The sequence below is a fragment of the Plectropomus leopardus genome, chromosome 14 (assembly GCF_008729295.1).
Source record: "Plectropomus leopardus isolate mb chromosome 14, YSFRI_Pleo_2.0, whole genome shotgun sequence".
In the NCBI taxonomy this organism is placed as follows: domain Eukaryota; kingdom Metazoa; phylum Chordata; class Actinopteri; order Perciformes; family Serranidae; genus Plectropomus; species Plectropomus leopardus.
The window spans coordinates 27,033,631-27,058,171 of NC_056476.1; the positions used below are offsets into that span (position 1 = coordinate 27,033,631).

Consider the following 24,541-nt stretch of genomic DNA (forward strand, 5'->3'; position numbering starts at 1 on the left):
CAGCAGTAAGGATGAATCTGAAAGGTGCTAAAGGGCAGCAAAGGGAGCAAGGGAGAGAAAAAGGATAGAAGGAGACAAACACAACATAAAGAAGATTTATATGACTCGGACCAAATGGATGGAGAGGTAATGAAATGTTGGAAATTTGGAGAAAAGGTAAAGAGGGAAGGAATTAAAAAAGAGAGAGGACTGATGAAAATAGGAAAATATGGCTGTGAGAAAGAAGGGAATGAAGGAAATAATGAAAATGGCAGGATGTATGACCAACAAGAAGACTTTAGAGTAGGACTGGACAATATATACCAATATCACATAAATATTATCATATGAGACAAGATCTTTCATCTTTGGATGTTGCAATATCGTAGGTGTTGTCTTTTCCTGGTTTTGAAGGCTGCATTATAGTAGTAAACTGATGTATTTTTCTGATCTTACCAGACTGTTGTAGCTGTTATTTTGTTTGTCTTTAACCACCAGTTGTTATCCACTATGGCTGTCACCTTTTGGTTGGTAGATCAATTTGTTGGTCATTATGCTCTCTTCCAACCAATGAGAATTGGACAGTTTTTGGTGTTATTTTAGTAAGGCTGTGTGTCCACCAAAATGTTTCTTTTCCCAGCTGAAAATAACAAGTTGTTTTTGTTCAGCATTGGTATTTGTCCTCTCTGACAGTTGGTCATTGTGGTATTTGTCCAGCCCCTTCTCCATTGTGATTTGACAGTTAATATATTTTTAACTCTTAATTTTAAATTTAAAACATGTATAAATAACCATAGAAGACACTCAGCGTCGGATTTATCATTATGGATAAAGCTTCTGAAAGGTAGACAATCCAGCCCACTCTCATTCTGAAGTCGACAAATACCACTGCTTTTGCAGTGTTTTTCAGACACCAAAAGCTACCTCTTTCATCTGCATTATATGCCCCTGGAGGAGGGATCAAACAAACACCAGACTTTCATGTGGGAGTCTGGCGTTTGCTTCCTGTCTGAATGTAATGTTTTTTTTTTCTACATCCTACTGTGTGCCCCCATCCCCTAATTCTAACTGTCTGTGCTATGCATGTATCTCCCCTCACCTTTGTAGCGTCCTTATATCCTAACCATCCGTGCCATCATGTGTATTCCTTGTAGTCCTGGAAAATCAATAGCAGACGCAGAAAGAAACCAAGAGCAAAATATGTAGATGCATGAGTCTACTGTAAAACAGAAACATGTGATGACTTGGGATGAGAATATGTTGTACAATTACACCAGAGCCCTTGTTGGAGTGGCAGGATATTAGCTACTAAAATAGTGATTGTCTCTCTCTCTCTCAAGTCAGTCTAGAATTTGAGTCTACCAAGATTTCCTTGGCCCCTAATATCCACATTTCTGTTGAATACTTACAAAATAGCTCAGTGTGTCGACATTTTGTGAAATCACCAATAGTAAACCCTATGATATCATTGCACAATCGATATCAAAGCATTTGGTCAAAAATATAATGAGATTTTATTTTCTCCATATTGCCTAGTGCTACTTAGGAGGATAACCAAATCAAAAGATAATAGAGGAAAAAAGTAGTTCTAAAAAAGGGAGGAGGAGAGGAGTTAAAAGGGTAAATGGTAGTGCAAAAAAAGTTCAGAAGAAAATGATATAATAAAAAAAAAGATAAGACGAAGGGTATTTTTTTAAGGGTTAGAAGAGCAATGAATGAAAAGGTAAAATGAAAAGAAACAGGAAAAGAAGTATTATTAAAAGAAAGAGAGAGGAGAGGGGATAGTTTTAGGAAAGAATGAGACGATGGCCCAAGAACAGGAAAAGCAAGAGGGAATTTTAAAAAGAAAGAGAGGGGAGGACAAAGAGAAGGCATGCAGAGAGAAAGGATGAAACAGAAATAAACAGCAGGAAATTACCCAAAAAATTACATGAGAAAGGGACCTTTTTTTTTAAATGGGTGAATAAAAACAACATACTTACAAACAAGTAAGGACAGATGAGGGAAGAAATGAGAGTTGGTGGGGGGAGAAAGTGTTGAAGGAGTCGACCACAGCATTAAAGAGAAATGTCGATGACTCGGCTAAACTGGGGGAATGGAGCTGAGCTGGGCAGATGGAGGCCTACACCCAGTTACAGATGGTGCTGAGGCTCCTTCCCTACATCTGGGACAGCTTTCGTTGCACGCAACTTTGACATGTACTCTGCTGTGCTTGTTTGGACTGAGCTCAGCAGTAAAGGGATCTTGAGAAGTACGCAGCCTTTTCCTTTTGTTTTTGAATGACAAATTAGCACAAGTGGAAGTGACTTTATTCAAGTCAAGATCACAGACAAGTCCTTCATTAAACACCTTTTCAAAGATCTGATTTGTTTGCAGCCTTGAAGGATTCTAATATTACCTGATTAAGGAAAACAAAAAGCTCTGAGGATGGTGTTCATTGATAAGAGAGTATTAAGTCAAGCTGAGAGTCAAGCTATTTGTCTTCCAAGTTATTTCAGAGTGAGGATAATTATGAGGAAAGTGAATCAAAGTGTTGGGATAATTACAGTATTTAGATCATGCTTCACCCTGGCATTTAAATACAGTGGCAGAAGTGTAATATTAGCGTAATTAAAATTATAATTTCAGTGGCAAAAAATATTATTATAATCCTCTGAGAAAGTTGTGACCCCCAATGTGAACTGTTCGTTAATAAAACATTAGAGTCATTGCTCGACCTCTGGCTAGGTGGCTAATATTTACCCTTTCTGCGACTCTTTTGTCTAACTCTGAACAGGGTTTAATGAATAAAAATGGATCTAAAGGTGTTAGCAAAGCCCACCTGGCCTCGGCTCAAAATCCCTGTTCCACCTCTGACTACAAGCTGTGTGGGTGCTTGTTAACCATTAGCTCTGGCATCAAGGGCATTATGCATGGTAAAACCGAGATGAGAAGCTAGCTTCTGCAATGTTTCTGTCTGCCTCAGAGACTCAGACCTATTAGCATGGCAGGGTGCCATCTGCCGTGTAAGCCACATTAGCTCCGAGGTCAACAGTAATGTGGCAGGAATTGAACTACCATAAATCCTCTTCTCTTTGTGCTCAGAAACCAGTTGCTCTTTACTGGTTTGATGGTACTTGTGTGCCTTACAAGGTGGTGTGTCAGGTGAAGTTGTTTGCTCAACTGTTGAATCAATTAACATGGAAAAAAATTATGTTGAACAAGAAAGAAAGAAATCATTAAAACGTCTTGCTGACATTTATTTTTGTGTATGCATCATGAAAAAGGGATTGGGTATTCTCACATTTGAATTGGCATTAGTACCAGGACGTCCAACACATGCTCATCCCAAGTTGTCACATACAAGTACTAAGTATCATCCTGCATCTACTGCTGACATGCTGACATTGCAGCCAAAGCCAAATTGTCAACAAAAGCATGTGGTTAGAATAAGGCAACAAAATCACAAAAGACATGGTTTGTTTCTAGATTCATATGGGAATAATTATTGAAAATTAGGTTTTAAACAAACTGTAGGGATGACATAGTCATGGTCTCTCTCTTTCTCTCTATATTTGCTGTCATGCCGGGTTCAGAAAGGAAGCAGAAACATTGCAAAGCACCTGGAGGCACCTAAATAGCTAAGACGGCAAGGGAGCCGAAATGCCGAAGCAAGTCTTTGAAAAATCATGTGGCTATTTGTACATAATGTTCACAATATAGTCATTTTGTAAATTTGAGATATCGCCCATCCCTACAGGGAAGTGCTGCATGCTTTCTTTTAGCGGCTGGCTTGTAATCTGTAGCAATAGTTTCAGCATCTAATACTGATGGAATTTGGGTTGGTACCCATAAAACTATCAAGTTTGGTACCCAACCTTATTATATAACTTCAAGAAGAGTGTGAGAGAACATGTGTTTAAAAGTGCAGTGTAAAGAAAAGTTTGTTAAAACCCATAACTGCTTCTGCATGCTATTTTGTTGGCTTATCTGCCAAAGTTTTACATGTTTTAGGCTATTTAATTTAGACTAGCTTGCATTGTGGTAGCATGGGAGGCTTTCGCCAGAAGCATTGAATACCATTTTCTGAAATAATTGGACAACCTACTTTTTAGATATCTGTGACCCACATTTTGGTCTCATCCCTGTTTGGGCAACACTGCTGTGCAATTTTACTGTTTTTCTGTTCAAACACTTCTAATGAGAGTGGGTAGTGGTAATATACTACAGGAGCCCACTGATATTTGCACCACTTTACTTTTTTCCAGGAACATTAACAGCTGAAACAGCTTTATTATCAGGGTTATGTTATGTTATCTTTTAATAGAAGCAAATATTGGAATATAATGAAAAGTGTGCAATGCTGCTTTAAGTTTTGTACAGATTTGCTTTTCAGGATTTGGTTGAAAACAATCTCACCACCATCCATTTAGCAGCTGTAGCAGTTTTAAAGCTAAAGTTTAAATGTCATTCTTGATCTTGGGAGCCTCAGTTGATGAAACAATTACACCATAAGGTCCATTTAGTAGCAACTCTTGAGTTTCGGATCACATTATATGATCTTTATTAGCAGATGACAATTGTCCAGCTGTCATGAACCTCGAGATTTTAAATTATGATTGAAATGCTTCCAAATATCACCTAATATTCATATAAAAGTAATACTGTATATTTTTTATAGCTACTGCTTAAGTTGCAATATGCAATATATAGATAAATCAGCAATTCAGTTATGAGATATAATTTCATGACGGACACAGTTTGGGATTTTGGCGATACTCTGTAGTTACTTTGTTTAACATAACTTTTACCAAAACCTTAAAGAAAGTGTTTGAGATTTTTGGAAGTAAGCATATTTGCTGTCTTGTAAAAAACTCTCTTGTAAAAAATCCCCATCTGTGACATGTTGCTTTTACTAAATGTTTTGCATACAGATTAAACAAACTAAAGCATAACATGTAAATTATCAAGCTCTAGGGCTCAGTATAAGACATATATGTGGACAAGGAAAGAGCCTTCTGTCAAAGCTCCATACCACTTGTGCACAATTTCTGAAGCTCACAGATATACAGACAGAGAGAGTGGAAACCAACCAACAGAGTGTTCCCTCTAGATATTGTGGGTACCAGAAGTTCAAATGAGGCATGACCACAGGACACTACAAACAATATTTTAAAAATGGTGGAATTTTAAATAGGGGTTATACAGTATGAGTTGTTCAGAAATGTCATGTTACTTTGCATAGGCACAACAGTTACAACAGAACAGCTGAGAGCGGATTGGGCAGGAATGAGATTTGAGTTGGACGGTAGCAAAGGAAAACTGGGGGTACAGCCAAGACCTTTCCTCTACTGCCCTTTAGTGGATATATCCATGTCAGTGTAAAAGATGCATGGAAGTATATGGGCAATGACAGTAATAATGTTTGAAATGGATGTATCTATGTCTGTATTCAAAGGGAGTAAAAATGTGCCCCTAGACTTGGTTGGTGGATTTTGTTACCCCTCAGCAGAGTCAGGTATGGTGGTAGCCCTTGTTTTCAGTTTTTTTTTTAAGGCAAGCTTAGCTAACTGTCAGCACTGACTGTACCTAAATATTTACAAAGCAAGACATGAGAGGGGTCAATCTTCTTGTCTCACTCTTTGTAAGTCTACTAAGATAGGTGTTTCCAAAAATGTTAAACTATTCCCGTGAGTCGGTCAAAAAGCATACCGTCTGTCGGTTACTCTCAAATAGTTCTCAATTTTTTGGTGTAAATCTCTCAGAGAACTCCAAATTTCCACACAGTGCATGAACGTGAAATTCAGATGGACTGGTTAGAAATGCAAAAACAATATCCCCCTGCAGCTACATGAAACCACTAATGAGCTTGCCCAGAGCAGTGAATATCATTTAGAAACACCGGAAGTTGCTGTCACACATGGTCTGACTGGGCTCTGCAGCTCGGGGAGCGTCTGACTGCAGCTGAGTTATTAGAAGCCCCAGCCCGCTTATCGCACCGCTCCAGCTCGACCTGGAAGCCCTCGCCTTGTATGTGTGAATCATTGCCTTGAATGCCTTTTTTTCTCCTTTTCTCCTGGAATAATGCGTGTTTGTGGCCTGTAGGCTTTGTCCAATATTTAATCAAGTGAAATGGCCTGAAATAGGACAATCTGGTATCATAGTTCACTGTTCTGTGCATGGAGGCAATCATTTGTCGTGAGTCAAAAAAGAGCGACTAATGGAGATCACATTGTCCTCCTGGCTTTGTCCCGGCTGGAGTGAGGAGAGTTGATTAACACACACGCAAACACACGCGCGTGCACGGGTTTACCCAGGATGTAGTGGTGTATCAGTGATGGATGCTGGGAGAGATCCAGACAGTAAGAGCCACTGGGAAGAGCAGGCTGCCATGGGAGGAGAAGATTACTGTAATGGAACTCACACACGTATGTATGTACACTGCAGACACGTATAGTACACAAATGCATCCTCATGGAGGAGCGTGCACACAGACACTTTCTCTTGTGTAATGAAAGTGTAATGAAACCCAGAAACACACACGCACGCACACACACACACACACAGAGGCGCCCTGGGCTGAGGGCTTGGCAGAGCATAGTAGATAGATTAGTGTAATAGTCTCGGCCAAGGCAATCATCTGCCCACTGTAGGGCTTCAAATACTGGCAGCAAGATCCAGCTCAGACACAAAGAAATTAGCCACAATGAATGAGTCAGTTTGGATGAGTTCACAATGCTAACGGCTCACACAGTCAAGAAAAAAAAAGTTGCAGAAAATCCACCGATTTGCATGAGAATGTATTTTGTGAAGTCAGCATGCAGCAGAACGGGGTCCAAACACGCCAAAAACACATTATCAGTATCTCGATTGTTCCCTTGTATCCATGAATTATAAATGACGACAGCTCTGCTTACGCGTTGACAATGAAAACTAGCTATGCAATGTGAGTGTCATGGCCGGAGCGTCCGCTCGGATGGATTTTGTTTATAAAGTCATTTGGGTGCTGTCCAGGAGGAGTCATGCAGCTAATGGTTTCTTGGAAGCGAAGGTTTCTGAGGTTGAGAAAAGAGAGAATGTCTTGTATTCATGTGGAGACGTGGCGAAGCAGCAAACAAACCCTCCAGCAAGGTACATAATTGCTGCCCATTCATAGATTTTTTAAACCAAACACAATCAGTGTTTCTGTAATTATAAACAACAGCTGCAATGTTTGTTTTAGGACCTCACCTTGTTACCATTTTAAATTACAATTGTCTGCATTTAGTGGAAACAAAACTTACTAAGAGATATGCAGATGATGTTCAGTAGGATTTCTCAAACACTCATCTTCCCACTTGGGGAGCTGTAAGGTATTAATAAAGGCTTATAATATATTTTCTTCCCCAGATGTTCGTAAAAGGGTTTTCCCTCATACAAATAGAGCAGAGGTGTTTTTAGATTGTTTGTATACATAGTTATCTAATTTTGAGAAAGACTGAACAGCCTATTCTAAAGAATTTGGACGGTACTCTTTGCATCAAAAAATCAACTGAATGGGTATTTTTGGAAGAATGGTGCCTGGTTTTTGTGGTAGAAAACACCATCTTAATATCTTATTGTATTAAGTTTTTTTTTTTTAAGTCCACAAAAAAGCACAAACTTTAACAAGAAATTGGTTGGTTAGTGTGCCAAATATATTAATGCCAGCATTACACACTTACTATTCTTGTTTAAAATATAAAAAATATTCATTTCAATATTTCAATATTTTGAATATTCTTTAAACTAAGAAACGTAATTGTTTCTTAATTTGGAGATGGAGAAGTTTTTTTGTTTTTTGTTTGTTTGTTTGTGTGTCACCATATGTGTGTCAATTACTCACCCTGTGTTACACTGAATTCTGGAAAAAAACCTTTGGTAACCTGCCCATCTGCCTTGTAGTACACCAACCTCATCAACTATCTCCACTGCATGAAACTACATCAAAACATCAATTTACCAGCTCTTACACAATTCATGCTGTGTACTCGAAGTCTCATTTGTCTAGTTATATGCTTAAAACTTCCCAAACACATCTGCATAAACAGCACAGGTGCACTACTTGTCCGTGCCCGAGACTGTTTAAGTGGGACTAACAGCCTAACACAGATTGAATTATTGATAAACAAATGATCATTCTGGGGTTGAAGTATTCCTTCAAGAAAAACACCATTTAAAACTTGTGGTTTTAGCTGAACAAGGCATTGTCACAAAGCTGAAAAATATGTTTTTCATAGCTCAAAAAAAGTTGACATTTTGAAGGTGCAGGGTTTTCACAGGACAGTGGTGTTATAATGCTTCCCTGTTGTCAGTGGAAGTAAATAATGTCTTCTTTTAACAATAAGGAAATTATATTTCGATCATATGATATCAGTATAATATCATACAGAGGTCAGTCTGTGCAATTGCAAAGGCCCTTCAAATCCCTCATAACACACTCACATCAGGGTTGCCTTGGACACCAACCTTCAAACATACACCATTGTGGCATTATCAGCAAGTACTGTTTGTTTACTGAAAACCGGATCCCTTTATGTTGCATATATGCTGCATTTTGACAGCCACAATTCCAACTAACTTTACATGAAAATAAGAACTTGTTTTTGCAGGGAGAACAACCCTCGCTCATTATATTTACAATTCTATGTATCATTATGGTATCTCTCGTGTGTGCGTGCATCTGCTTGTGTATGTGCATGTTCAGTGTTGTAAGGTCTCACTCCTATACTGTCCACATCATTGAAGAATCAAGAGGTGCAAAGAACAAGGCATTAGAGGTCAAATAATGTTCCCACCATCTCTATACAAATGCATATCCCTAAGCTATACAGTATTAATAAGCTGGTAAACACTGGTCTCTGTTCTGGAGCGTGACAGCCTTTAAGCCTGCAAGAAAAAGATGAACCCAGAATGTGCAATTATAAAACAAACACATTATTTTACACAAAGATATTAATGCTTTGCTGGTTAATGTGACACAACACCACACACACATGCATACACACAAATAAAGCCCAAGGCCAAAGCACTTATAGGGGAATTAATCTCTGTCTGTGTTTTTGTACACAAATGGAGCTGCTCTTATCTGAGCTTGTAGGTGCCGCTGACATTCGCTCCTACTATTAACCTATCCACTTCAATGTCACTTTATATGTCCTGACACAGAAGTAATGGAATTGTATATGTGTGTGTGTGTGTGTATGTGTGTAAGAAAGACCAAGGTTCACCACCCTAGTGATGAAAACATCAAGAGAGGCAAAGCGGAGAACATTCACGGTCACCCAGCGCTCAGATGGTCCGATTAGTATTCATGGGGTCATATAGATGCTCACACACACACACACACACTCCCTTGCAGCCTTGTGCTGTTAGTCCACCGAGGGCGCACTAATGACCTACTGCTACAGTCATTGCCGAGCTCTTAATACTAACCATTAAACCTCCACCATGTCTCCTAACCTTCACTTAACTCGAGCTCAAAACCAAATGCTTAACCTGGCCAAAGCAGCCCTTTGCTGCTCTCAGAGCGCACAAGGCCGCGAGCTGTGAACTAGCCACCCTCTTTGCTTTTAATAAGGAATTTCATTAGCATTTTAATGAGCAAAGCCAGGGAAAGCTGACAAGCCCTTTAAGGGATACTGAAGGACAAATGTGCAAATCCTCCCGTCAATGTGACAAGTGTCCAGTGAAGAATTACAAACTTCACTCAAAGTGACAAAGCACCTATGTGTTTGTCGAAAAAAGAACATCCGGATTCAGTAATTAAGTCAAACTATTTCCAGTGTATGTTTGGTTGTGTAACCTAAAGACAAAACATTATCACTACTATGTAAAATATACAGCATATATTTGTACATAGCAGTCAAATGTCTGTGTGTTCCTGTGTTCACCATTGTTGTCCCTTTTTTTTTTTTTTTTAGCTGTATGTCTGTTTCTTTTTTTAAACGTACATTGAGCGCTGGATTTGCACAATATCACAAGATCACGCAAGAATTACTGGATCATGAGATCTTGTAATTCTTCAAGCAATGCACTTGGGATTCAGTGTTAAACATGAACTTTTCTTCTAAATTACATTGTATATCAGTGTATTTTTCTTGGTCCAGTCTATTGATGGTAGACTGGGCCTCGACTGCCTGGCCATCCACAATCTTTAGGTCTCTGGGGTATAGCCTGTCAGCACAAAGTAAGTAACTATAACTCTTAAGGATTGGCCTCACACCCAAAAAGCCAAAGTCAATTAAGTGCCACAGAAGAAGTGCTCCAAACCCAAACAACCTCATATGCAACAAACATACAATAAAACAAGAAAATAAATTTACATGTAGCTAAAGTGAAAAAAAAAAGAAAAAAGAAAGAAAAACACACTGCCTAGCCGTCTTTGTGCATATTTACTAATTCAAAACAATTATACTTTCCATGGTCTAATTCTAATGAGTTTTATCATTTTTAATATTGGGGTTTGGGGTAGGGTTAGGGTTAGACAGCGGACTTGAAATGGTGGTATGCCCTTTCACCTTTTCTTTTCCAGTCTGTCAGAAGACACACAGACAAAGAATACCCTTACTCTGACTGGTTGAGAAAATGTAGGAGTATATGTAGCTTACTTTTACATAAGCATGACCACATGTAATAAATAACGACAGTTTTTAGGTAGGTTGCCTTTCAATTGACTTTTTAACCGACTGATTCAATCATTTGTTTAATGCCCCTTTGCTTGCCTGTCACCATGGCTGGTAAATTGATTGAATTCACCTGCATTAAAACACTAAGGGTGTACTTATTTCCAACCCTGCTGTGGTAGAGACCAATCAGCATCCTGTGAGGATCTACTAACGGCTATGGGCAGGGTATGGGTGAATGTGATGACACAGAGAGTTTGTTTGTTCAAAGCAATAGCAGCCTCTAAAGAGGTTAATATGGTTTGAGGACATCCAGAGCTCAGTGATCTAACATAATTGGTCCAAGCAGGAATAAAGACCATCATGTTACCAGTGTATTTCCTAATTATTGTGCATTGCACCTCCTCAAAGTGGGTTTAGTTCTGTTGAAAGATTAAACATTTATTGCCTCCCCTTGCTCTCCAACCCTCTCCTCTGCCACAGAATGATCCCTCCATCTAGCAAGAACTTCCTGGTCAACAACCTGGCAGCAGGGACTCAGTACGACCTCTGCGTGCTGGCCATCTACGATGATGTCATCACCTCTCTGACAGCAACACGCGTGGTCGGCTGTGTGCAGTTCACCACCGAGTCAGAGTATATGAGGTGTCATTTTATGCAGTCTCAGTTCCTCGGCGGCGGGACTATGATCATCATCATCGGAGGGATAATAGTGGCTTCGGTGCTCATTTTCATCATCATCCTGATGATCCGGTACAAGGTGGGTCCCTGTCTGTCTCACTTAATCTACACTGTACAGAAATGAGAGGGAATAAGAGGAAATAGCTTTTTATTAAGCGGGAAGGTTGGCTTTATTTTCGTGATGGCCATATGGTCTACTGACTGACTGCAAAGCACTTACAACACATTTTTGACCATACAGTATAGCACGGCATGCTGCCAAATATATTTAAACATGACTATCATGTGTCATTGACTTTTGTATGGAAGTCCATTGCACAGGAAAAAAAAACAAAATCATGAAAAGTTTGGAATAATAAAAATATAAAAAGATACCGAAAATTAGGCAATGTCAAGAGATGAAATGTCTTTTATATTTAGAAATCCCTTTGCATTTTACCATGACTGCAAATTAATAGCATAAGGAGCTAAAGGTGCATTACAGTTAAGTTTTATGGTATGCTCCTTTACCACTGGGCGACTGGTAGCCCTGTAAGTCATTCTTGTTTGCCTCCAATATCATTTTGACTAATCATAAGTATTTTTTTTTTTGTTTGTTTGTTTTTGTTATTCGTGTTGTTTTCATATCAGTGATGGGCTCCCATAACCTCTAGTTACCTCATACTGTGGCTGGGTGATATGGAGAAAATCTAATACCAAAATATTTTTTGACCAAAGACCATGATATCAATATTACAATGATGTTACAGGGTTGACTGTTGATGCTTTCACAAAATATTTATGTACTGAAATTAGATAAATAACATCAGCAATCTTTATATAATGATTGTTGATAAAGGAAGAACAATCAGGTGAGCTCAGAAAATTTCACCACTTCACTGTAATGCAGCTTTTAAAACCAGGAAAAGACATTGTTTATGATATTAGGATAATAAAAATCTAAAATGATATCTAGTCCAGTGTTATTATATAGCTATAGTATCAATATATTGCCCAGCCTGATCTCGTGGTAGAAGTTAAAAATGAACGTCATGTACACCTATGATTAGTGAAAGTAAGTTAAAGATCTGCAAACAGTGTAAATTTAAAAAACACATTTTTTTACTAAATTAGATTTAAGGTAGAAATAAACATGTAATGGACTGTCCACAAGCGGACATCATGAATCAAAAGATACTAGACACGAGATGGTAGGGTCAGATAATATGAACAATATCAACACCAATTGCAACAGAACATGCATGTGTCCCTTTGTATCATTCTGTGTTCCCTTTCTAAATTCTGACTTTTTGGGGGGTTCCATGAACACAGCACAGATGGAGCCCTTTGTGAAAGTTTTTGTTCCCCCCCCAGCAGCAATTTGTGACTTGCAGGGTCTATAACTGACAGCAAGCTTTTAGACCCAGCAGAATGAATAGTTAAGTTTCACTTTCACAGCACATGATGTTCTGCTGCTCCATCTTTGCCCAGACATATGCTCTGCACTCCGAGAGTGTGGTGCAGTGCACAACCGAACAGATTTCAGCAGCACTCCTAATAAATGGTTCAGCTCCAAAAACAGAACATCTATTTTCTGCAGGATTAAGAAGGCTTTAGACAGATAAGGCTGAGGTTCATATTTTGTTGTTGTTGTTAGTTTTGTTTGTTTTGTTAATGTTTCCAAATCACCTAATGGGGCATTCTAACTTCCTTGGCTCAGGTCATGATTCAGACAAAAAATATGTTGTGACTTTTTGCATAGCTGAGCTGTATGTGAAAGCATTTGCGCATAAACATTTCAGTATGACAGGAAACCCGTTATTGCATCTGTGTTTTCCTCAGGTGTGTAACCCTGGTGAGGGGGGTAAAGGTGTTTCATTGTCGATGACCAACGTTCACTCACAGACCAACGGGCAGCAGTCCCAGGGATGCACTGTGACTCCCAGCTCCTCCAAACACGGCTCAATCGGATTAGACGACCTCTCAGGAGGCACAAAGAAGAGGAGCGCAGCAGGAGGAGCAGGGGGAGGAGGAGGGGGGCAAGGATACGATGACTCAGTCGTCCGACTCATCCCTGCCCGACTGCTCCACGACCACGTCAGTTCTCAGCCAGCCTTGGGCAGCCAGGAGCCCAACAGCTGGAGCCGAGGAGCGGGAGAAAGCGGGTGAAGAGCGAGCTCAAGCTGGCGTCTCGTCGCCCACTGGCGCCACCGGCTCACTCACCAAGCCAAAGCGGAAGCCTGCTCCGAGTAAGCCAGGCTCGTCTTGCTCCAACGCCTCGGCTGCTCCCGAAAACCTCCCCTCCTCCTCCCCTCGCCCTCCTTCCTCCTCCTTCTCCACCGCCTCCTCCACTCTCCTCCCCTCCACACCTCTGGAGAATCTCAACACCAACCGCAACAACTCCACCTCCCTCAACCAAACCCCGCTTCCCTTCACCCATTCCCCTTTCTCCAGCCCTCTTGCCTCCCCGAGCCCCGTCCCCTCCATCCGATTTCGAGAGACGCCCATTCTTCGCAGGGCTCCCCGCGCCTCCACCTCTAGCTCCGCCAAGTACCAGACTCTCCCTGCGGAGGAGGTTGGAAGGAGCAGGGCGAGGAGGAGGTACTCGCTCAGTGAAGGAGGCTCAAAGACTCACTCCTCCAATCAGGGGGCAGGAGGAGCACCCAAAATAGGGCGCATATTGCGGAACAAAAGGAGCCAATCAATGAGCGGGATGCTGCTCCCGAAAGACGGGGACGGAGACTCGGACAAAGGGAGGTGCGATTCAGACTGGATCTTAGAAAGCACGGTTTGAACTGGAACCAGACCATGACATAAACTTTGGTTTATCCATTATTGTTTATCTTTTGTATGTGTGTGTGTGTGTGTGTTGGTTTGAATTTGTCTAGAGAGGTGTGTGAGTGAAGGTAAAGGTGTGTGTGTGTGTGTGTGTGAATGTTGCTGTTTAGGATGTGTGTTTTTGGTGTGTACAGTGTGTGTGTGTGTGTGTGTGTGTGTGTGTGTTCACGTTGGAAACCTTTGTTTATAGCTGTGTGAGAGGTGTGCTTCTGGGTGTAAGCGTGAGCATAAGTTTTTCTTTTTCAGACTTTTTTTTTATTATTATTTTCATATTTGTTTTCTCCACATTTCTTTGTATTCAGTTTACAGCTTTTTTCACTCTGACAGTTTCCTATCTGTTTTGTGGTTGGCGAGAGAGCAAACTCGCTTTGTCTCGTAGCGTCCTCAAGTTGTCTCGTTGGTTCCACTTTATAGCACAAAACAAAACAAGACAATGGGCTCGCCACGTCATTTCCCGATTCACGCTCACCTTATCTGACAATACCACGAAAAGGGAATTATTACAGGAAAAAAGAGGAATTTAAAAAAAAAATACAATACAAGAACTGCAAAGCACACCATTCTTACCTTCACACGCCCACAGGAAGTGTGTGTCCATACCACGGCAAGAGAACAGCAGTCGGTGCCTTCTTTTGCACTAACAGACCCTCTGACAGATGACATAACCGGATTTAGGACTCCACCATTACTCCCTGAACGAGGGATTAGGACGGAGGGGGACAGACAAAAGGAAGAGAAAGATTTCACACATAGCCTTTCTTACCTACTGAGGAGGACAGACGTTTCTTGACATACAGACAGACACAAACTGAGACGAAAAGCAACAACCAGATGAAGACTTTAATGGACCTCTTATGAAATTGATATTTTTTAAAGGGAAGAATAAAAAAAAAAAAGAACATAAAAACCCTGTGAGCTTTTCACTGACGTTGGTCACAAGGTCCCGGAAAGCTTCTGTACAGAAAAAGACAACATGTACTGTGTTGTTATGTTGTGTAAAATAAAAAGGGATAAAATGAAAATTGGAAATGTGAAGTGTGTTTTATGTACATATATACCAGAATTTATACTTTTATTATACCGAGGAAATATTCTTTACTTGATCTTTGTATATTTAGCACGGGGGCGGGGGGCATTGCAGTTTCAGAGAATAAAAAAAAAATACATTTTCATGATAAAAACTCTGATATTCTCTGAGATTATAAGGTTATACTTTTGCAACACCAAAATCAGATATCCTCCAAGTTTAAGAAGTTATGCATTTGCAAGAAAAAATGCTGAAATTCCCTCAAATTAAAGACACAAATTTACCAGAAAAACAAAACTGTTTTTTTTTTCTACTTTATTCTGAAAGGTAGTAATTTTGCAACGATAGTCATTATTGTCTTTTAATGCAGTTTACTATGAACTAGACAACCTAAACCATTAACATTTGTTTTAGGTTATAAATGTGATTGAACTGCTTTTCTTTTTTTAAATCTCATTAATTTTATGACTTTAATCTCAGAGAATGTCTTTTTTTGCAAATGTATTATATTGTAATCAAGTTTTTATTGTAAAGTTATTAGCTAATCTCAGAAATTCTGAGACTTTATAATGTCAGAGAAAATTCAAGGTTTTGTCTTTGAAATTTGAGGGGTTTTTATTACTGTAAAGTTAGAATATCATCTCATAAAAAAATATATATATTTTTTAAGTTTTTTATCTCTTAAACTGTACTCTGCTTAAGATTTTCTGAAATTTATGTTAAGTAGAGATTAAGTAGAGTTACTTAAACTCTACTTAACTTAAATTTCAGAAAATCTTAAGTAGAGTACAGTCTGGGGTTTGCAAATTCATGACTTCGGTCTAAGAGAATGATCAAGATTTTTAATTCTTATTATCGAGTTTTTATTTTATTTTGTAGAACTACTCTAATACGCAGTTTAGGATTGCTACTTTCTACCAGGAAAGACAATATTAACAGGTCACATTCAAGTCTCATCTTGCATCTATGTTTATGGCTTCAATTGTACCTCACATATTTGCATAATTTTAGGAAAGGAAAAATCCCCCACTGCAAATCAGAACAGAACAGACATGTGGTCCTTTTAATTAAAACAACTGAAGTTTCCCAATTTCTTTCATCTTTTTATAATTTGATGCATCAGTGTTCAGCTAGAAACCCTAGACCTGGAGCACACACACACACACACACACACACACACACACACACACACACACACACACACACACACAGTCTGGCTGTTAATTTAGGGTAGAGAATCTCATTTCCAAACCTCCCACTCCTCCCTGACTGCAAACGCGTTTAGGAGAGTGTGACAGTTCAGAAAAAAAGTGTTCCCATGTGGCCTTGACAGCGTGCCAATGAGGAAGACTCATGGGATATGTTGTTCCTGAGTGCTTACAAAAATAATCATTGTTATTTCTTTGTTAAAAACGATGATATATTCAGACGTTAATATACAGAACAGAAGTAGAAAATGGACCTGTTGAGTAACACAGTCGTGCGAGTGAAACAGCAGCTGAACATTAGAGGGGGCAGGACTTGATCTTTCCATATGCTCTCACTCTCTCATACAACACTCTCGTCGAGTAACAGGCACTCTGTAACACAAGAGCTGCTACTCACTACGTTTAATGGAAACATGCTGTCGTGCATGTGTAATGTACAAGTCTCGAAAAAAAGAAAGGTGCATCAGTGGTGGAAAAAAGTACTTAGATCATTTTCTTAAGTAAAAGTACCAACAGTGTAGAAATACTCTGTTTCGAGTAAAAAAATCCAGAATTCAAAATCATACTGAAGTTAAAGTACATAAGTACTAGAATCAAAATAAAGTGCCAAAAGTAAAACTACTCATTAGTGTTGCACTGATGTGTTGATGTGACGTTGCATCAATAATGCTTACATGATACACACACGACACACACATATATATAAAGAGAGAGAGAGAGAGCTGATGTCAGCTTGTATAAGAAGAAAATATATATACAAAGAAGAGGTGTCAAAGAGATCACCTCATGCAGCACTTTCCTGCAGTTTTTTGTATTTATTCCTTCTCCTTTGTGATAACTGATAATCAGCACTGTTAGTTCCGATTGGAGGTGTAACACATATGTCATAAATAATGATGGACAGGTTGAAACAGAGGTGTTATGTACCCATAATATTAAAGAGCATACTGTAATTACTCACTCACGCTCCATGAGGAACTGCCAAAATACAGACAGGAGAATAAAAAGCACATCACACTTTGTTTCAACCCTGTTTCACTTTTGTGATTGTTCAGGAAAAAATCTCGGCTCCCACTTGCTGACATGCATGTGGGTTACCATGGTTACAAAATTATGTTGCACGGGTATACAGATCTCGTCCTATCCCATGACCAGTGGATAGATTTAGTAGAAATTTTGCTCTTGCTGCAATCACATATGTGCCATCACAAAATCTTTTTTGGTTTTTCTGTTTTGCTTTAACACCATTAAAGAATGTACCAGCATCTCTGGCTGTACAGTCTGCACCACAGTTCCATTGACAGATTTCACACCAGCCAAAAAGAAATCTAACCAAATTGGCAAATGCAACAGAGTTTGTTTTGAGCTGTGAACAGCTGTGAAGACTCTTGTACTATCTTATACCAAGTCAAGGTTATTTATCAAGTACTAAGGGGCAACATCCCCTAATTTAAGAATGCCATTGTGTTTTCTCCATTGCTAAGGAAAGTCCAATATAACATGAGCTACTCTCTCAAAGTGAGAAACCAGAAAAGTCTCACGCTTATGATGTAATAGGGTAGAGAGTCTGTTGCTGCTCCATTGACAATGAAGAGAAGCCTGATTTTGAATGTTGGATTTCTTTTAAAGACCAAAATGTGTTTTATTTGATGTATTTTATTGTTGTGATCTCAGTTATGGAATAGAAAATGTACCTTTATTTAAAACATTCCCCTCTTCTTTTTCTTGACTTAGTTTATTGTTATATAGCAACCTGTGGGTTTTCTTCAGTTGTGTTTTTGTGTTTTCATTTGGACTGAGATTTCTATAGAACAGTGCTTGTGTGGACGGGAATTATTTAAAAACTTGTTTATAAAAGTACCTTTGAGCTTTTGCTGTTTTCTCGAGGCCTCATTGTCATCTATAATATATTTCCTAATTTATTGTCTGAGCAGCATCAGTCCTTATAATTTATGACATCACAAATTCAGTGAGTTTCAGTTATTCAGAGTTTCAGCACTCTTGGTTTGGGATTCTCAGGAGACTTTTTCATTCATTTCTTTTAGCGATATTTTTGGACTGACTTAGACCATAGGAATAAAATGTGAATTTTGAAAATGAGCATACTTCCCCTTTAAGATTTAATTTCTCTAAAATCCAAACTCCACCTTTAATATCTCCTTTGACCACAGCAATAAGAATGTGGTTACAGAGGCGACAGATACACATGCGTCGCATATCATAAACACCACAGTCTGCCATCAAAGACAGCACCTACAGTAATAAGGTGACCTTTGGGCCATAGCCAGTATGTGTGATGTCACTATCAGTTACCGTCAAAGCAGGAAATTGATTCACTTCGCAATTAAATCACTGAAAATTATTTGACATGAAACAGTTCTGGCAGCCAATTGCAAATGGATGTTCTCACTTCAATTATCAGACATTGCCATTTTAATGAAGTAAATTGAATTGACTGAACTGATGGAGAATCATTATTGACCTTTATGAGCATATTTGAATTTTTTTTTTTTTTTTGGGGGGGGGTAGCAGTGGTGGTGGCAGGCCCCCACTGTTCAGCCTTTAGTTTAAATTATTAATAATGAAGTCGATAAAACTGACGTGTCTTATCCTGACAAAGTCATTTAATTAAAGAGAGTGAGATGCAAACTAGAATCCCTATGGGATTCAAACCAAAATTACCCCCGAGACTGCTCTCCTATCACATTCAGGTTCTCTCCTAGGTTTTAAATTACAATAGCGGATGACGCCAACAGACATCGGGTAAAATATTTAAACTGGAACCGGAGTCGATGGAGAGCTATACGATAGGAGGAGAGGGGAAACAATTGTCCTTGTTTAATTTGTGTAAAAAGCACATTGTCTCTCCTATGTAGCCACAATCCTGTTTTAAAAAGTGTGTCAGTAATGTCCTGGTTTACGCCTCCTTCACTGACCTTCCAGTGTGTTTCTTAAGCTGTAAATGCTTATAGGTAAGAGGCTTTGGATGAGACTATCCCTCTCTATATCCTTCTTTCTCATTTTCTCTCCCTTTCAACCCCTCTCTCTTTCTCCCCCCTTCCTCTCAGTTTTTCTCCTACATCAATATTTTGTGGATTTAGCAGCATCTTTTGTATAATGAGTGATAGTTTGTGTAGGAGAAGCTTAAAGTAATAATCTGACATTTACACTGCATTTCAACTAATAAACACTCTGCCACATTCTGAATAAGGCGCAAAATTAATGAATTTAGTTTTTGTCGAGGACTCCAGAGTCACATGATGCATGACTGGGGAGCAGAAGCTGGCAGAGCGCTCTAATGGAGGCCACCGGATCAAGCCCCAGCAGAAGTTTGAGTCATCTGGTGGAAGCAGGTGGTGGGCGGCAGAGGTGCCTGAGAGACAAGATACTGAGACGGAGGAAAAATGGGGACTTTATTACGGGAATGAGAGAAACAGTTGGAGTGACTGACTTCATGAATGAGATGAGAGAGAACGTGAGAGAGGAGGATGGACCAGAGCAAAAAGGCCAAATTCCAGTTTTTAATGCCGCTAATTAAAGACTCTGCTACGTGATCCGGAATCATTTTAAAGAGTTAACAAACCCCTTAAACCTGAGAAATGTGTGTGAAGCCTGACATCTAATGGTGAGAAACGGGCCATCTGCTCTCGCCTGGTCTTTGGCTCCAACAGAAGTCACCATCTGTTGCAGAGTAAAGGCCCAGGCACACCAGCATTCAAAATGTTGAAAACAGTTATTTTTAATAGAAATGTTGCAATCAGTGATGCGTTCACAGAGGCGAAAATAAATCTGCATGATTTCTTCACCTTCACCTTCATGTAAGTTTACTCAAAATGTATTAATTTACTGTGTAGCAATGTTCACTTCTACTTAATTCGCCTCTGATGGAGTATAAACTCCCGGACAGTTATGAGAGGAATCAAAAAGACCTAATATATTAATATGCCCAAATAAGCAATGTAAACTTACTGTCCTAACTAAATAAAATTTAACACTTGTAGATTGGTCCAGAAATGAGTCCCAAAACCCAGAAATCAGTTAGCATTTTAGTACTCCCTTATCTCAAAGTCAGTGGGTTTCAGGTGCCTGAAATAAGTTCTGTTTTTTTTTTTTTCAGGATTAACATGGCATCATTTTAGTGGGAATTGTCATATATGTTATTTGTCTTTAGCCTAAGAGTAACTTTTTATTTCTGGTTATTGCATTTACATTTCAAAAAATCAAAAAAAGTCGTGTTCATTTGTAAAGATCTCGTTGCGCAAAATGTGTAAGTATCACACACTTTTGTCTGCCGCAGAGCTTATTTTCTGCAATGACCCAAAATCCAATGGTGAAGTTCCATAGGCAACAACAGAAAAGCTAACTCATGAGACTGCCTACAGAAAGAAAATGTCAAATGTCAGAAATTACATAAAGTAATGTGTTCAAAAACACTTTGAAAAAATCATAAAATAGCATGTCCAATAAGATGTCTTTGTATAGCGCTTAAAAAAGTGTCAAAAAAAGTGACAGTATCGTAAAATCAAAGTATCGTAGATTGTTCAACAATTGATGAAAACATCATAGTATAAGTCGTTCAGAAATTTATAAAAACATCATAATATACTATGTCATTCAAAAATGTATAAAAACATTACAGTATAGTATGTCATTCAAAATGTATAAAAACATTATAGCATAGTATGTTGTTCAAAAATCTATTAAAATGTCATAGGACAATATGTCATTCAAAAATTGATAAAAACATCATGCTATAGTATATGTTTCAAAACATGACAAAAACGACATACTATAATATGTTGTTCAAAAATTGATGAAAACATCATACTATAGCATATCATTTAAAAATTGATAAAAACATCAGTCCAAACATCATCAAAAATCTATATCTCTATCTCTATCTCATTTTGCCATATTATAATGTATAAAACTAGTAAGTAAAGTTTATTAAATAATAATAATAATAATAATAATAATAATAATAATAATAATAATTATTATTATTATTATTATTATTATTATTATTATTATTATTATTATTATACATCTCACTTCTATAGCGCTTTTCTAAACCAGAGTTACAAAGTGCTTCACAATACTAAACTAAACTCAAAAAAATGAAAAATCTTACTGTTGATGGTCTTAATACATCTTCAAATGCATTTTTCTAAGTGTACTTGAGTCAGTTGTGCTGTTTTAATGAAATAACGTGTATACACAAAGTGACTCAAAGCTGTCAGTAACATATATGCAATGTTTTTGAGTAAACAAAGCAGAAGAGTAGTGTCCCTCTATTGACGCTGTACATTCTCGCGGGTTTACCCGCCGACCGCCTAGTAATTACATCATTCATTCGCAACAACTCTCCCGGCGGAGGAACCGTGAGGAACCAGGCCCCCAGGAAGTGCGCCACCTTCTGACGCAAAATTTACATAGTGGCTGAAAGTGGAACTACAGCGTCACATGATGCACACTGGCCCAGAAAAACTTTTCCCCATTTCCCTAACATTGGCAAAGAGACCTCCTTAAATCACTGGAAAAAATTTCTGAGACATGTTGACTTTTCAGAATATATTTTTTGATAGTCATTATTTAAAAAATTAAGTCCTAAAGCGTAAAATGCGCCATTTTCCGAATAAAGATTTGGAATTCGGGATTTCTCCAGACATAAAATGAACATGCATAGGACCCGCAGGACTTTTTTGGCATTTTTTGGTCCCACTTTCAACATGTTTACTATGGTGTGTCTCTAACATTCCAAAATTTGATGTTTTTTGACATACTATATTATTTCCTTTTCAGCTATTTTTTTGACATGCTATATTATGATGTTTTTGGTTGTTTCTTGGACTTCGTATTATATGACGTACCTTGACAAGCTATAATATGTTGTTTTGAGCTGTTTTTTCAACATGTTAAAAAAATCCCACAACAACAGGTGAACAAAAATAAGAATATACATTTATATTTATTTATTTATTTTTTTTTTGTCATAAGTACAAATAAAACTTAAACAAAAACTGAACTACAACAAACCAGGAACTCAGGTGGATCAAGGCAACAGGAACAGGCAGGTGAAACAAATCAGGGAAACAGAGACAGAGGGACACAGAATCAGGGAAACACAGAGAGAGGGACAGAAACAAAGAGACACACAGAGTGACAGGGAGACACAAAGATACAGAAAAAGTACAAGTGATACAAGAGGGGTAAAAATACAAAATAAAACAGGAAACAGATCATCAGTAACTAGAAACAAGGAAAAACTAGAAAATAGAAAACCCTAAATCCACAGTATAACAAAACCCCAAACAATGACATCTATACTATACTATACTATATAATGGTGCTTTTGGCTGTTTTTTCGACTCACTATACCATGATGCGTCTACACAAGCTGCAACATGTTGTTTTCAGCTGTTTTTTGGATATGTCAAAACTAGAAAACAGTAAAAGCCTAAAACAAAGTCCACAGTATAACAAAACCCCCACACCATGACAGGTGGGGGGCCAGCAGCAGGTGGGGGGCCAGGAGTTTGGGAGGAGGGATCCATGAGTCCAGGCGCTGACCGGACTCAGGGAGCAGGACTGGGGTTAGCCCTGGTGCCGACTGGACTCAGGGAGCTGGACGTCTCCCCAGACCTGAAGGCGTGGGGCAGGCTATGGCGTCGACCCAAAGAGAGACACAGAGAAACACAGAGAAAAGCCACAGGTGATACTCGAGAAGTGAAAATACAAAATAAAACAGGAAACAGATCATCAGTAACTAGAAACAAGGAAAAACTAGAAAATAGAAAACCCCAAAACAAAGTCTACAGTATAACAAAAACCCGAACAATGACAACTATACTGTCGTTTTCATCCATTTTTTTTGCTTACTCATTTTTGAACGACATAGAATAGTATGAGGTTTTGATCTTTTTTTTTTTAACCAAACAGAATAATATGACGCTTTTATACATTTTTGAACGACATACTATTCTATGACGTTTTTATCAATTTTTGAACGACATAGAATTGTATGAGGTTTTGATCTTTTTTTTTTTTTTAACCACATAGTATAATATGACATTTTTACACATTTTTGAACGACATGCTATAGGATTATGTTTTTATCAATATTTGAACGACATGCTACAGTATGACGTTTTTGTCAATCAAAGCATCGTGGAATAGTTAGTCATCCAAAAATAATCAAAAACATCATAGTATAGTATGTCATCGCAACATCATCAAATACATCATGGTATAATATATATATATATGGTATATAGAAAAAAAAGTATTAAAAAATGTCATAGTATAGTATGTTGTCCAAAACTCATCAAAAATGTCATAATATAATAAGTCGTCCAAAAGTCATAACAATTGTCATACTTTAGGATGTAGTCCAAAGCATGTCATCCAAATATCATAAAAACTGTCATTGTATAGTATGTTGTCCAAAAAAAAAAAATATCCGTGTGTGTTTGTGTGTGTGTGAGAAAGCGAGAGAGAGATTCCAGCTGCTGTGTATTGAGTTTCTTCACCACAGTATCAGATTACCATATGGATGGTGTAAGAAGGTGCCGGGGAGGCTGAGCATCTGAGAAGGTGTATTGTGAATTGTGATTACACACACACACACACACACACACAAACACACACATAAACTGAATATCCTGTGGCTTTGCAGGAGATTTCCTATTCTGAATTAGCTGTGCCTTCAGGGACTGTGGTGTTGTATAATGAGCCGAACATTAATTATTCTGGTGTGTGAGTTTGTGTGTGTGTGTGTGTGCAGGCTTGTGTGTATGGTTAAGTCCGCCTAAAGTAAGTGTGTTTGCTTTAATTCTATAGGATCAAATGGCAAACTGAAGGATTTAAGGACAGGTTAGAATTAGGGACGTAATGTAGGCTTAGTAAATGCATCATTCTCCAAAGTAGAATAACGATTAACACAAACATGCATGTGCATGTGTGTGTGTGTGTGTGTGTGTGTTTGCCTACGAGTGAAATTATTCTGCCTCTCTTCCGTTGCTCATGAAGCCAGAAGGAATGCTTAATGAGTGTGTCAGCATGTGCTGGCCAACTGTGGTGATGTGTTTGTGTTGGAGAGAAAAGGAGCGTCAGCATGTACGCGATGCAGGAAGTGCGAGTGTGTGTATGTGTTTGGGACTTAGTCTGATGTGGAGTGAGTGAGGCGAACATCACCTCGACATCACCTC

General features: G+C 38.5%; 1 protein-coding gene across 1 annotated transcript in view; it reads left to right on the forward strand.

Moving 5' to 3' along the window:
* lrfn5a (leucine rich repeat and fibronectin type III domain containing 5a) overlaps positions 1-14,161 on the forward strand; it is a 73,723-nt gene extending 59,562 nt beyond the window's left edge. Inside the window, 3 exon segments of the mRNA XM_042500717.1 lie at positions 11,085-11,361; positions 13,104-13,295; positions 13,297-14,161. Coding sequence (XP_042356651.1) covers positions 11,085-11,361; positions 13,104-13,295; positions 13,297-14,055 — 1,228 coding nt within the window. The 3' untranslated portion in view covers positions 14,056-14,161.
* Positions 14,162-24,541: the final 10,380 nt, after the last annotated feature.